Here is a 16426-nt window from a genome sequence, read left to right as displayed (position 1 = left end):
AGGGTCCAGCAATGATTCAAATGAAATTTTTACCCCTAACCAACTAATTAAGCCTACAAGTCAAGCTCAGATTTCTCAACAGGCCCTTGACTGTTTGTGAACTAAGAAAACAAACATTTGTTAATGCAGCCCTTCCAAAAATAAAAGCAAGATTTGTAAAGCTTGCCTATATAGTGAAAAGAAAAGGTAAGACGTTCAGAATCAACTGAATTATACAGGGGGAAATACTCTTTTTAAAAAAATGAAGACAGAGTGACTTTGAGAAGAGTAAAAGAGAACCTGCATTTCGCCAAGAACAGAATGCCTAGGGATCCCTGCTCGAGCGCTCCTTCACACTCCACATCAACCCTGCTAACTATAACAGAAGTCTTGAAACTCAACTACAGAACTGTGATTCTCTTTGTCAACTAAGACTTGGGGAAAGTATTTTAAGATATGAGCATAAATAAAAACTGACAGTGTGCAAAGACAAATCAGTGTTTCTAATGGTGTGTCTGTAACATTGTTTTGGAAGGGAAAGATATGAATGTTCTTTTTGATCAAAAGGGTGATTTTTTTAGAAGCCTTGGATTGGTAGGGCTGAACCCAAGGCGTATTCCATGGACTCTTTTTGTCGTCTATGGAAGGAGAGATAACTCTCATCTGACAGAGGTGATTCTTCCTTTCTATCATCATCTACCCATTATCTTTTCCCCCTTTTCTTCCTTCTAGTCAACTCACTGAATCTCCCCCTTTCATTTCCTTCCTCCAATGAATTCACTGCCTCCTCATGACTTCTAATTGGCCTCAGTGCCTCCCACATCTTGTTTAGTCTCTTTGGAATTCTGTACCTAATAAAAAGGGAGAAAAAATGGGATTTAGCCTTTGTTAGGTATACACCATAGGTCAGATGCAGTGCAAGATGCTTTACAAAGGTTTTTCTCACCTAATCCTCAGCACCATTTGGTGTATACTTACCTGTACCTTACATACGAAAACTGCAGCTCCAAGATGTGAAGTAATGTAGCCAAGTCATGTGTCTAACACGTGGTAAAACTAAAGTTCCCAACCTAAATTTTCTTCCCCAGGCTTGGTGCCTGAAGACTGCACTGTACTTTCTTTTCAAACTTACGAAATGCAGGGTGATTTCCAGGCTGAAAAACAGCCCAAACTTAAAATGTGGCAATTGAAGAAAGTGGAGGAAAATAAAGGAAAGCCACATTGATATAGGAAGAAATCTGGAGTCCAGAAAGTGGATCATATGGTAATGGATATTTTACAAAAATAAAACAACAGTAAAAACAGCTAGACAACTGCTACATCTCATGTCTTATGGTGCCTTAGAGTTTGCAAAATTTTCACATTCATGACAGTAAGACTGGGCACTGTGCTATTGTTTTTATTTTACAAATAAGAAAATAGGCTTAGAATGGTCAAATCATTTAATTTAATCCAGATCTCTTGACCCTCTAGTTTTACGATGAGATTTGAACACAAATTTGCCCAATTGTCCCTCTATCCCCCAAAAAATCTTACTGCTATCCTCTGGCTTCAAAAGGGTAAGGGAAAAGGGGAGACTCGGTTCCTGTTGAGGGCACCTCATCAGGGCATCACTTTCTAAGAATGTGTTTGCCCCATGTGCTTAGCAATCACATTTTCACTTTATAAAAGTTAGCTCTGAGAGCTCTCCTAGACAGCGATACTCTCAAGAAATTCTGTTCAGATGTGCATTGGGCTAATAAGAAAAGATATAGGCAGTTTTAGCTGTAGAAGAATTAGACCATGAATAAATGCCTTTGATTTTTTTAATGCGCCCTCTCCCTTCCAGACACTTGCGCTTTCAGATGTGCATAAGACTAAAATAAAAGCTATAGATACCTTAAGCCAGGGAAGAATTAGGAGGTGATAAATGCCTGCCTCTTGCCTTACATGACTGAATGAGCCCATGTACATTAGAGCTTAATTCTTGGAGAGATAGTTGGCTTGATTCTGTTCTCTAATCCCAGTGGATGTCCTTACTTACAACCCTCTGTTTTGCAAATCCATGTCATTGTTCAGACTGGTAGCCAGTCTGAAAGGTAGATCATGTGCATCCCTCTGCCCAAAGTCCTGCAGTTCTCTTCATGTCTTTGCTCAAATTATGCAACCTCCCTCCAATAACATATATAAAACTCTGCTGGCTGGGCGCCGTCGTTCACGCCTGTAATCCCAACACTTTGCGAGGCCGAGGCAGGTGGATCACTTGAGATCAGGAGTTCGAGACCAGCCTAATCCAACATGGTGAAACCCCGTCTCTACTAAAAATACAAAAATTAGCCAGGTGTGGTTGTGGGCGCCTATAATCCCGGCTACTCAGAAGGCTGAGGCAGGAGAATTGCTTGAACCTGGGAAGCAGAGGTTGTAGTGATCTGAGATCGTGTCACTGCACTACAGCCTGGGCGACAGAGTAAGACTCTGTTTAAAAAAAAAAAAAAAAATGGTGCTGTATGTTCATATGGGCTCCTCAAATATATACAGAAGTATTTTTCTCCACCTTGTTCTGCTCTGCTTTTTCATGTTCATATTGCACTTATCACCTTCTAACAATTTCCTTATTTATTATACATATTGTTTATTTTGTCTCCATCCAACTGTCCCCCACCCTACCCACCCACTCAGTGCCTAGAACCATACCTGGTACAGAGTAGGCACTACATAAATATTATCAAATGCATGAATGAATAAATACCCTGAATGGGTGCATCAAACAAGGCATCAAGATACTTTCTGGCAACAAAAAGGTGTCTACAACTACAAAACCACACACTTGAAAGGGGCAAAGTTACATTTCCTTTGGAAATAGTCTATACTGCAGACCTGCTTCAAAACATGGCAATTATGAGTGCAGGCTTTTTAGTCGCACCAACCTGGATTTGAATTGCATGTACATATAACATCTTTAAACTTCAATATCCTCTTATGTAAAATGGGGTTTTAATGATGGTATCTACTTGTAGGGCTATTATGATAATTAAATGAGATTCAGTATATTAAGCACTTAGTACAGTGCTTAGCACATAGAAAGCTCTCAATTGGTAACCAATTATTATTAATACTAACGAAATTTTAATATGTAGATACGTGGGTGTGCCTACATCTATTCTTATACAGGTAGTTATGTATACTCACTAAAAATGCATTATTGTGTAATTCTTATTGCAAAAACTCAGGTTTCGTGGCTCATAAAAGTTGGGCCTTGTTGTGGATGAAATAGTAAAGAGACACTACTGTGACTTCCTGTAATACACTCCTCTGCACAAACCCAGTTTAACAATGCACTTTTTGGCCTAGATGGCTGTTTTCTCTCTAAGCTTTTACTGTGTTTTGATTTTTTCACCCATCTGTCCATTTGTAGATAAATGTGTCTCTCTACAAGTAGCCAGCGGTGTTCCACCCAGCCAGCTATGAAGAAAGATCAGGAGCTATTTAAACACAATTCTTGCTTTGCCTCTAATTTGAGTTAGGAGAGAAAAATCAAAAGAATGAACATCCTGAGTAACAAACTTATAGAACATGAACCTTTGAAAAATAAAAAATAAAAAATCTCACTTACATGTGTTTATTTCATTTAGCTCAAACAGAAATAATATGGCATGTGGATTCTTACCTGCCCCCTTCAAATTAGCCAATCTCGAAATCCAAAATGGGTTTCTGAATTATATCTGGGTCTCTCCAGGTATTTTCGGGAATAATATTGCTTTATATGTAGGAAAGGTATGCAAATATTCAATGTCTACTTGGGGTTTTAAACTAATTTTACACTTTTCTCAGGGAAAAAAAAAAGGCATAGCGCAAAAGTTATTTCAGATGTGGAGTTATGTAAACCCTTCAACACATTCCCAAAGGTGCCAGTCTTGTCCTTGTAACCAGTTTCAGAGCATTTTAGGTGTTCAGCATAATTTGCACCCTGATTGCAGTACTTTCACTGAGGCCGAGCTTCTTTTTTTTATCATTTTTTTTCCTTACCTTGAAACCAGTTTGCCATTTCAAAGTAAAAAGGAACTACTGCCAAAATGTGATGGTGTTTTATCCTCTACCTAAATTACAACCTTCTTTCAAATATTTACTCCATTCTGTGGGTCCCGGTTTGATCATGGATGGAGGCAAGTGCATCCTTAAAGAAAGAAAAGTTGAGTCTGCGTTTTCTAGAGAACTTTTAAAACTTCACATTTGAGCACGGTGTTTCTTCCTGACATTAATTGGGCAGCAAATTAACTTTTCCTTCCCTTTCTGTTTTGTTTTCTGCTTCCAGTGACAGTGGTGCTGTTTGCAGCTCTGAGGCGGCAGCGAAAAAAAGAGCCTTTGATCATTTCCAAAGAGGACATCAGAGATAACATTGTCAGTTACAACGACGAAGGTGGTGGAGAGGAGGACACCCAGGCTTTTGATATCGGCACCCTGAGGAATCCTGAAGCCATAGAGGACAACAAATTACGAAGGGACATTGTGCCTGAAGCCCTTTTTCTACCCCGACGGACTCCAACAGCTCGCGACAACACCGATGTCAGAGATTTCATTAACCAAAGGTTAAAGGAAAATGACACGGATCCCACTGCCCCACCATACGACTCCTTGGCCACTTACGCCTATGAAGGCACTGGCTCCGTGGCGGATTCCCTGAGCTCGCTGGAGTCAGTGACCACGGATGGAGATCAAGACTATGATTACCTTAGTGACTGGGGACCTCGATTCAAAAAACTTGCAGATATGTATGGAGGAGTGGACAGTGACAAAGACTCCTAATCTGTTGCCTTTTTCATTTTCCAATACGACACTGAAATATGTGAAGTGGCTATTTCTTTATATTTATCCACTACTCCGTGAAGGGTTCTCTGTTCTACCCGTTCCAAAAGCCAATGGCTGCAGTCCCTGTGGATCCAATGTTAGAGACTTTTTTTCTAGTACACTTTTATGAGCTTCCAAGGGGCCAATTTTTATTTTTTAGTGCATCCAGTTAACCAAGTCAGCCCAACAGGCAGGTGCCGGAGGGGAGAACAGGGAACAGTATTTCCACTCGTTCTCAGGGCAATGTGCCCACTTCCGCTGGCCTGGTGTTTTACTACTCTCCATGTCAGGTCAGCCAACCGCCCTAACTGTACATTTCACAGGCTAATGGATAAAGGACTGTGCTTTACAGATAAAAATATCATCACAGTAAAAGAAATGAGGGCATATGGGCTCACAAGGAGATAAACTACATAGGGGTGTTTATTTGTGTCACAAAGAATTTAAAATAACACTCGCCCATCCTATTTGTTCTTCAAGAACTTTCTCTGGCATCAACTACTATTCAAAACCTCAAATCCACCCATATGTTAAAATGCTCTTACTCTTAAAGAACAGAAGCAAATTAAACGGTAACATCCAAAAACAACCACAAACCTAGTACGACTTCATTCCTTCCACTAACTCATAGTTTGTTATATCCTAGACTAGACATGCGAAAGTTTGCCTTTGTACCATATAAAGGGGGAGGGAAATAGCTAATAATGTTAACAAAGGAAATATATTTTAGCATACATTAAAAGTTTTGGCCACCACATGTATCACGGGTCACTTGAAATTCTTTCAGCTATCAGTAGGCTAACACCAAAATTGTCTAAAAATTCTTGAAAGAATTTTCCTGAGACAAATTTTAACTTCTTGTCTATAGTTGTCAGTATCATTCCACTATACTGTATATGAAAGTAGCAGTGTGAAGTACAATAATTCAGATTCTTCATATCCTTCTTACACGACTAAGTTGAATTAGTAAAGTTAGATTAAATAAAACTTAAATCTCACTCTAGGAGTTCAGTGGAGAGGTTAGAGCCAGCCACACTTGAACCTAATACCCTGCCCTTGACATCTGGAAACCTCTACATATTTATATAACTTGATACATTTGGATAAACAACATTGAGATTATGATGAAAACCTACATATTCCATGTTTGGAAGACCCTTGCAAAGGGAAAATTGGATTCCCTTAAACAAAAGTGTTTAAGATTGTAATTAAAATGATAGTTGATTTTCAAAAGCAGTAATTTTTTTCATTGTTTTTAACTTTGCTTTCATGACCACCCTGCCATCCTTGACTTTGATCTAATGATAAAGTAATGGTCTCAAACTATGACAGAAAAGTAATGTAAAATCCATCCAATCTATTATCTCTCTAATTATGCAATTAGCCTCATAGTCAGTTATTATCCAGAGGACCCAACTGAACTGAACTAATCCTTCTGGCAGATTCAAATCGTTTATTTCACATGGCTGTTCTAATGGCATTTATCATTAGAATCTTACCTTGTGCAGTCATCAGAAATTCCAATGTACTATAATGAAAACATCCTTGTTTTGAAAACCTAAAAGACAGGCTCTGTATATATATACACAAGAATATGCTGACTTCACTTATTAGTCTTAGGGATTTATTTTCAATTAATATTAATTTTCTATGAATAATTTTAGTGTCATTTCCATTTGGGGATGTTGTCATATCAGTACATATTTTCTGTTTGGAAACACACTGTTGTTTAGTTAAGTTTTAAATAGGCATATTACCCAAGAAGTAAAGATGGAAACTTTAAAAGAAGAGAAATGTAGTATTTTGGGTTACCTGATTAGAGTGAAAATTTTGTACAACCATATTATTCCTTGTGTCTTCTGAATGGTTTCCAATTTTATAATGGACTGCCCTATATAGTAACAAGTATTTCATGCTTGAGCTATTTCCTGCTTTCAGGGTTTTCTTTTTTCTAGTTCTTCATACACACACGCACGTGCGCACGTGCGCGCACTAATGCAAACAAAAGGCTATGTGAGGTCTTCACTCTAATGAATTGATATGTATCATAGTCACAGGTAAGTGTTGAAAAAAACTTAGTAAAGTTAGAAGCTAGTTATTCATAGCAATAGAACAGCACCTTAATCACACGATTTACTGTAAAATTAAAGAGGTCTCTATCCTCATGTTTCATGTCATGTAACAAATTGAATCAAGGAAGATAGTCCTGTAAAAAGAAAGGTATCATCTGAAGTTGAGGATTGACACTAGCAATTTCCAATGTTTAAGGGTAAGGTCTGCGTTCTCCTAATAAGTGAAAGGAAGTAGTTCTATAGTGGAATATCTGAGATGTAATTGACAAGGTCTTTTATCCCTCCCTGAAGATGACACAGCATATCAAGAACAGGTTAATGTGACTACTTATGGAAATAACTTTAATCTCTTATCACAAAAGCTGATGATGAAGTAAGTTTATAGGAAATTGGATAATTTGAGACTGGGGCTAAATATTTAGTACCAGGATATTGTAAGTATCAAGTTGGAGTGACATTTTCCTATAATTCAGATTCTTTGACATTGTGGAACCAACAAGAGCCATAGTTCCATCATTCTCCAGCTTTGTCTCACTTCCTTCCCACCTCACCTGAGTATCAGGTCAAACATCAGTGCATGCACAGGTTTTGTTTTTTTTTTTAATTGCTATGTCCCAGGCAACATGAAAGATTACTGGAGAAAAAAATAATTTTCAGCTCAGTTTTTTCATTGTCTGTTTCCTAATTTTAGATGTTGGTGATGGGAAAGATGGAAGGAGAGTGGGAAGAAGTAAAACTTTAATATTTGTTTCAATCACTGAGAAACGAAAATTCATTAAACACAACCAGATTGCTTTTGTGGGTTGTTTCAAGGACATTGAGAGCTTTCTGATGATATATTTTTACCCTCTATTCAAAAGCAAGAGTTCCTTTAAACTATTAAGATGTTCCCTAGAATAAGCTGAATTTTAAAAAAACATTAAGCCATTGTTTAAAGCCCCTTCACTTCCTGGCCACTTTCTTCTGAAAGGTCTAAAAAACAGTTGTGCCCAAATAAATAAATAAACCAAACGGGAAAGAAGCAAATATTATTCCATAGAACCACAAGGGAGGGAATCTGGGCACAGTAAATAGATGTTTCTTTCAGCACTTTCCTGCCTTTACAGTTTGGGTCCATAAAGGGATGTTCAGCAATGAAATTACTCCCTTTTCAGATGGAACAAAACCTGCCCATTTAATTTTAACTCAGTTTAACGTGTGGTTTAGTTTTTATTTTCAGCTCCCAAAAAGTTGTGCAGAAAGTACTTCAAAATTGAATCTGTATCTTAGAGGCATCCAAATTTTATGAATCCAAATTAACTTTAGAATGTTTCCATTACTTTCACTTTCACATACATAGATTTTCAATGTCCTGATTGGCTGAACAATATTTCACATCAAATGCTTTGCCTGGAAATAGATATCCCATTGGGGATAATGGTGTGTAAACTATGACTTGGACAATTCTGTATACTCAAGCACCATAAAAAGTATGCAGTTGAAAAGAAAGATCAGAGTTGATTCCTGGGTGCAATATTCCTGATAAATATTTACATCAGGTACTCATCCTCATCAGCTAAATTCATTTTCACCAGGAACAGACCACCAAATAAATTATTTTATCCTAATAACTAGTTTTGAAGCAGTGTACTTACTCTGGAAGAATGCTCTTAAAAGTCATGATTCCCCCACTATTTTGAAATGTATCCTCTAACAAGGATCATTTTAGTGTAATCTTAATTTTTATGTTTTATCAAGACGAAATCTTGTTTGAATTGTGACATTATAAAAGGGGACTCAAAATCCAAGCAGTCTACCGTGTTTAAATTAACACCACAACCTTCCTTATCAGAATGTAAGCGTAGAAAAATTAACACTTGGCATGTGAATCTTCAGGAAAATGAGCTATTTCCTAAGCTCAAACAAGCAGCTTCCTTTTCCAGAGAATATAGAATTATACTATGGTCTCCTTAAATGTTCAGTAGCTCTTACGGTCACAACATTTTTAATCTCCCTATGGCATCTTTATGGAATAATTTTCTAAAGGGATAATTCTCTACTAAAAATATCAGACCCTGACCATATTTAATGTGGAAAGCAATACCCTCTTAGAAAGAAAATACATTGACTCATACACTTGTTAAAAGTTAATAAAGAAATAGCTCATTTTTAAAGCCAGAAGTTTACGGTCTCTGCATCGTCAATTTAATTTAAGCATTGCTGAGACAATCTTTAATCTACTCCCCTTTTTGTAATACCTTATTTATGGTGCATTTTCATTTTTATTTGGGGGAAACGTTTAGCCCAACAGAGCCGGCAGATGAAAGTGTTGAAAAGAGGTCAAATGGAAACAAAGGCTCTTACCCACTGTATTTCAGACAGGACTGAGGCACTTAGCCGAGGAGCCACTGGGTTATTAGATTAATTTCAAAAGAGCTTTTACAAGTTGCTTAATTCCATTTATTTTCAAAAACCCATGAACCACAAACTCAAATTTCTCCTCAAATGGGGTTAATTTGACAAATGAGGCATGGACCCAGCTTTGTGCAAAAAGCATTCCACGCTAATGAGATCTTGGTCTTTCTTGTGAGGCTACGCTATTCATGTAAATATGTCTGGAGGCACCTTCTCTAAGCTTTTAGTTTTCTATGATCTATTAGTTTAGTGTTTATTAAAGAATCAAATGTATAGAATTACTAGGCATTCGGGGGGAGTGCTGTGTAGCAAATGTAAAACTGATCTCCTTGGAAGAAACGTAGGAACGCTTCAAACCCACTGTACTGTTTGGTTTGAGATTATTTTCATTGCTTTGAGAGTGAACTGCATAAGAGTAGGCCTTATAATAAATGCTATGTGCGTCTTCAGTAGTACCAGGCTAAAGCAATTTGGCATTCTCCCACTGTGATTTGTGATTTTTAAACCCAGAAAATAAAAGCGTTTTGGTATTGATTGTTTTTAATTAAAAATACTTCCAAGTATAAATTGAAACGGATGCCACCCTTGAAGATTTACTGGCGGGAATGCTCAGCTCTTGTCGTTTTCTTAGTATCGTTCATGTCTTTGGCAACAAGAACACCTAACGAAAGCAAGCAATGCTCAGTTCCCATCAACATTTCTAGTTAGGGGGATTCTCATAACCTCGCAGTTTACCTGAGAAAGCTTTCTGTGTTAGAAGAATGGAGTATTAACTTTTAGCTCAGTGTGGCCGGGCCTTTTGTTGCAGTCAAATGGCAAATACGCACTCCTTGAAATGGCTTCTTTTATTTTGTTTTGTTTTCTTAGACTTATAAATTTCAAAAGAATGCAATTTAAAAACTGATTTCTCACAAAGAGTAAATATGCCTTTTGCAAATCAATTTTTGTAACAAGTTATTTATATGATATTACTTAATAAACTGGTTTTTTTCTAACTTGTTTTTTTTTTTCAATTCTCTCAAACCATTGTTTGTAATCACAGATTTTTTAAATATACATGCTGACATACTTTATCTTTCTGAACCTGCTGTTTTAACCTCTCAGAGAGCTAACGAAAGCTGACTTATTGTACAATAATTAGCTTGTAAACAATAGATTTTCCCAGCCAGCAATATATATTATTGGCACTGCCCTGCAGACTTCTTACTGCGGGGACATCAAGAATTCTACTATTATTTATGGAATTGCTTTATTGAGAAGAAAGCTGTTTATCTTCATGGTAATTGCTTTAGATTAAAAAAAAAAAAAAGGGACAGTTCTATATTTTTGCCCCTCCCAAACCTCCATCCATTATTCCACTCCCATAAAAACAATTGTCTCTGGGTCTCTGATTTAAAAAAAAAAAAAAAAAAAAAAAAAAGATAAAACAGCAGTCAGATCTGAGGAACATAAAAATAAAACCCTTCCAGCATTCTGATACTATGAGTAAATAAAATGTTTTTAGCATATTTACAGCTGTAATATTTTACATGCATGCTCTTTTTTAAGCTGCCTTCTATTTCTACAGGGGCCATTTCATAATTTTTTTTAACTGTGAGAATTCATAGCTTTGCAAAGAAGATTTTCATTTATTCATTTGTTCCATATGTATTAGGCGCTCCACTGTGTGCCGCCAAATATTTGACAGGAAGTGAGATTGGTGTACTTTGCTTCCTCTCCAGAAGCTCATGGTCTGGGAGAAAGAAATGTGACAAGCTCATCACTACAGTACATACTAGAAGGTGCTGTGGAGACATCTCATGAGAGATACTGATGAAAGTGTCCTTAGGAGGGAGAAACTGTTTCTGCCCAGGTAGAGGAGTGTGGGGGAGGCTTAGGAATCAGTAGGATTGAGATAAAGTGAGATAAGAAATCAAAAAGAATAGCAGGGGAAAGAGAAAAGAGATTTTAAGCCGTGTCACTGGTCTCCGCTGATGTCCTTGAAAGGGACTAGTCTTGGAAAAATCACATGACATCAGAACACAAGATCATGAATGCCAAAGAAAATGACATTTGTTGTTTTGCTTTTGCTTTTGTTTTTGTTTTTGTTTTGCCATTTAAAGTTAACTTAGTCAGAAACAGCAACCCACAGAAGGGAATGATGCAATTAGAAATACACCTTTTGAAGAACATGTACATTGTCCAGTAGTATGCACAGTGCTCCACAGCCAAGTCCCTCCCCACACTACCCACCCTGGCCCCAACTCCGCAACACCCCCAGGGTTATGGTACCCCTGAGGCGACGACAGAACAAATGATGTCTGCAGGATTCTAGAAAACTTCCCTTACCTAATGGTAAGGCAGACAGGGAGTGCAATGTGAGGTCTCAGACCTGCAAACATTTAGATAGAGTAAGCTTTTTCCCATTACCTGAACAAACCACTTCCCATAATAATTATATATTAGGGTAATTAACCTGGCGGTGGCAGCAGACAAAATCCAACATCTCTATAAAGTGTGTTCCTCACGCTTGTGAAATTCAGGGTGTTTGTAGATCTTTCTCCCCCGGTAGCAATGCCATCTGGAGCACACTGCCTGCAAGGTGACCCTGACAAGGAGAATTCGGTCACATGGCCCCAGACTAACTAGGAAGAGGCAGGGAAATGTAGACAAGCACAGGTGTATCCACTGAGGACTAAGAGCTTGTGCCACATGTAGCCTCAGACCCACCCTGTCAATCTTGCAATATCTTTCCCAAATTCCGCCCAATTTCAGTCACCATAATAAACTACATTCCATAATAATCATGAGGGTGTTATTAAGGGAGAAGGCAGGAAGTCATTCACAAATTCAACCTTCAAGTTAGAAACCATTTTGAGAGGTGTTTGTCCACCATCCCTGACTCCAATGCCCCTGGCAGACATTGCCAATCAATTGACATTTTTTCACGGATCGCCCAGATATAACCCTAGAATCCCTAAACGGAAGACCCCAAGCAGCCACCAATGGCAGCGTAATGTGACCTATGTGCCATCCCAACCCTAAGAGATGACGTTTTCCGGTAAAAAATTTGTTTTCTTTCATTCTAAGTTTCGTTGACCACTCACCACCAACATTTGCAAAGAACATTCTGGTCTTGTGATTGCCAAAAGTTTGGAATAATTGAAGAAGCTAAAAAGCCTTGGCATACATCTTGATAATAAATCTGAACCATGAAGTAGGTATCTCTTTGCAGAATTCAGACATTAATTTCAGCTTGGTTGAGACATCTCCCTTCAGCGATACTCCTGAATTTTTATATTCATTCTACCAAAAATCATTTGAGAACCTACTCTGAGCCAGGCACAGATCAAGGTGATAGGGATTCAGGGTTAAACAGGACACACACCATTTTGTGCACTCTCTTCCATCAAGGACTGCCATGGTTTCATATCCTGTCATTAATCTTAATTCACCTGACTAAACATTTTCTACTGAATTACATCCTGATTTTTTAGAGTACCTTTCTAGGTTTCATTTTCCTGAATTCAGTACTTTTCCAAATATGCTGTGAATAGATACAGCTCTTTAAAAGAAGTGGATTGTCTCCTACCTCTCTCTACAATATACTTATTCGTTTCTTAAAATGTCTTCCTTGACATATTAGATCATCTTATTGCTTCCTGAGCCATTTGGTCCCCAAACCTTAACTTTTAACGGCGAATAATGTCATGTTTGCACACTGGTTTTTTAAAAAGCCTCCTTATAGTCAGTAAAGGATAGGTTTTATTAAAGCTTTTCACTTTGCTTAGCTGCCTGATAATGCCTTACTTTTATACAGCACTTTAGAATAACTATATCTATATTACTTAATATAACTCTCACGAAAGCTCTGTACAATAGGTTCTAACATTCACAAAGAAAGTGGGGTCATTTGCCTTTAGGTCCCCATCACAGGAATTTGAATTAAACTCACTTCTTTTAACTCAGACTCTGCGATCTGCCATCAAGCCCCACATTTTTCCCTTTGAATGCATAGTCCAATCCTACCCATTTGTGAGAATATTTATTGGGAGAAAAAAGGATGCTTTTTTTCCTTTATACAGATTCAGATGATGTCGGACACTGCTGATGGCTGCAGCCTCAAAGATATTCCTCTCCATAAGATCAGCCCAAAGCCTCTGTGAAGAAAAAAGAGCCTGAAGAGCAAACTTCTACTATTAACCCCAATTACCTAGCTGATTCCTATTATAAAAACAGAGCAGTATTCCTAAGGAAGAATATCCCCAAGACACATAAAATTCCACCCAAGACTACAAAAGCTCTAATTGCTTTTATAAGAACAAGCTGGACACTGTTGAAACTGCAAATATCAGATTGTAGTGCGCCTCTGTAGGGTGGGAAAGCTCTGTGAAAGGAGAGAGAAAAGGAGAGGAATTAGGACTCCCTGTCTCTCCTTAGGTGATTTAGACTCTGACTGAAGGAGTAGTTGTAGGGGAGGAAGGGAGCCTTGCTCTGTCCCTGAGCAGTCATAGAATCCACTTCTTCTCCCCAGTAATCCCCAAAAAACCCAGCTGCTCAGGTAGGTGGGAGTCTGGGTGGCAGAAAAGCAGCTACAAATCTTTGTCTCCAAACTAGAAGACACATACTTGCCTAATTTTTCTGTAACTGAACTTAATTTCTGTGTTAAACCTTGGTGCCTCTGAGGAGCAGAAACTCAACTTTAGTCATATAGGGTTTCTTTCCACAATTGTCACTGATATTACAGGTAAGTTCTAAGGGACTAAGGTGATGTCAAGGGTTGAAACTTGGAAGAAGAAGAGACATAGTCAAAGCTTACAGCTAATCTGCTAAGAGAGCTAGAAGGAGGAGATAGATTCCAGAAAAAAATATGGTAATTCTTTATCTTAACCCTCTCTGTCTGTCCTCTCACCCATTACCAAATGAGAAGACAGAAGTTTATTGATCAGAAATTTGTTTATGTTATTGCCATTTTTTTCTTATTCCCAGGTCAGGATCAAAAGCGTAAGAAAGACACATGATTCTTTTCTGACTTACGGTTTTGGCAGAGATTCAGAAACAGCTGAGAGTTATCTCAGAATGCCTCTATTTCCAATTTAATGCTAATTTATGACAATGTCTTCTTGTGTTTTACTACCTCAAGCATTATTAAATGTATTCAGTTATAGTATTAAAATACATTAAATAGTATATTAATGATTGAGCTCGTTTTCTAAAATTTTTGAACATCTCTTATGTGATAAGTACTTTATCTACTTTATGTGAAAAATATATTCTGTCTTGGCCGGGCACGGTGGCTCACGCCTGTAATCCCAGCACTTTGGGAGGCCCAGGCAGGTGGATCACGAGGACAGGAGATTGAGACCATCCTGGCTAACACAGTGAAACCCCGTCTCTACTAAAAATACAAAAAAATTAGCCGGGTATGGTGGCGCCTGTAGTCCCAGCTACTCAGGGGGCTGAGGTAGGGGAATGGCGTGAACCCGGGAGGCGCCGAGATCACCCACTGCACTCCAGCCCGGGCGACAGAGCGAGACTCCGTCTCAAAAAAAAAGAAAAAGAAAAGAAAAAGAAACATATATTCTGTCTTTATCATAAATCAAGAAGAAAACGACAAAGTATTTTTTTATTTACGAATACATTTACGTAAAAATCCTACAGTTAAAAAAGTTAAATCACAATTAAATATATATTTAGTAAGTAATTTGTACTGAAAACAATAAATGTGTTAAATACAGATTGTTCAGCTCCCTTTTGTCTGATATGGTTTGACTGTGTCCACGCCCCAATCTCATCTTGAATTGTGGTTCCCATATTCCTCACATGTGGTGGGAGGGACCCGGTGGGAGGTAATTGAATCATGGGGGCAGTTACCTCCGTGCTGTTCTCGTGATAGTGAGTTCTCACGAGATCTGATGGTTTTATAAGGAGCTTTTCCGCCACCTTCACGCTGCACTTCTTGCTGCCACCATGTAAAGAAGGACTTGTTTGCTTCCCCTTCCACCGTAATTATAAGTTTCCTGAGGCCTCCCCAGCCGTGCTGAACTGTGAGTCAATTAAACCTCTTTCCTTTATTAATTACCCAGTCTGTGGGTATGTCTTTATTGGCAGCATGAGAACAGGGTCCAAAGGCATACATTCACCTTAAAAGAATTTGGCAAAATAAAATTATACAAATGATAGCTATCAAGTGAGAAAAGGCTGAGGGACAGATTGGTTTGGGCATTAGACCTGAGCTGGGCCTCCAAAGAGCAGGAGAACCTATAGCAAAATCACCAGAACGCTTCTCTAAAGCACAAATTCCCCAGTCCAACTCCAGAAATAATCGAGGCTATTTTATGCACTCCACAGGCCTTAGGCATTCCTAAGGGATGAGGAGGGAAGTTCTAATATTTTTAATATTTTAATATTTTATATTGTATTTAAATTGTATTTATTCATTTAAATATTTAATATTTTAATATTTGCATATACTTTACAACTTTCCTGTACCTGTTGGGTGCAAGGCATGGGCTTGTCTTGTAAATAATAAAGGGATTAAAACAGGTGCCCTTTCTGGAAAAGGTTGCAGGTTTCTAATTAAAACACCAGGAGTAGTTCAGACGCATTTATTTAAAACCTCAGATGAAGCTTCACACAACCCCACATTTTTTTTCCAGAACTTTTCTGGCTACTTTCCCTGCATATGTCAGTCAATAAGTAGATTGAAATCCCTCTAGAGTTGATTCACCAGTCTTCCTAAGCATTTGCTTCTATTTTTCTCTCTTTAGAGTCAGCTGTTATTCTATGAGCCTCAGCTGGGGAACTCCTCTCTCATAGGGCCCAATCAGAATTCCACTTCAATTAGCTTAATTGGAGGAAGACGCAACCAAATTTTCAATTAAAGTTCTAAACAGGCTATTAGAACAGACTATTTTTGTCTTCCAGAGTAAGCTCTCCTAATAGTCATTTTTAAAAGGTAAAAATCTAAAGGAGGAAAAGTGGTCACAATTAGATCAATTACTGCTATTAATCATTTCTCCTGGTAACGTTGGGTCTTTTCACTTAGGTGATTTGGAAGTAAGACACTTATTCATTTTTTATTAACTTTATTAAATTAATATGTTGTTTAAAATGCCAAATAGTTCTTCAAAGCTTATGGCAAAAACTTTCCACTCCACTTCCAATTTGTTACCCAC

At 37.9% G+C, this 16426-nt stretch overlaps 1 protein-coding gene across 2 annotated transcripts in view; it reads left to right on the top strand.

Moving 5' to 3' along the window:
• CDH6 (cadherin 6) overlaps positions 1-5560 on the top strand; it is a 135605-nt gene extending 130045 nt beyond the window's left edge. For both annotated transcript variants that reach the window (XM_007961271.3, XM_037990718.2), the window contains exon 12: positions 4271-5560. In XM_007961271.3, the coding sequence (XP_007959462.3) occupies positions 4271-4761 (491 nt within the window). In that variant the 3' untranslated portion in view covers positions 4762-5560. The remainder of the gene's footprint in view (positions 1-4270) is intronic.
• The last annotated feature ends 10866 nt before the right edge of the window (positions 5561-16426 follow it).

This window comes from Chlorocebus sabaeus, chromosome 4 (assembly GCF_047675955.1).
Source record: "Chlorocebus sabaeus isolate Y175 chromosome 4, mChlSab1.0.hap1, whole genome shotgun sequence".
Taxonomy (NCBI): Eukaryota; Metazoa; Chordata; class Mammalia; order Primates; family Cercopithecidae; genus Chlorocebus; species Chlorocebus sabaeus.
This window is presented reverse-complemented; position numbering and strand designations above follow the sequence as displayed.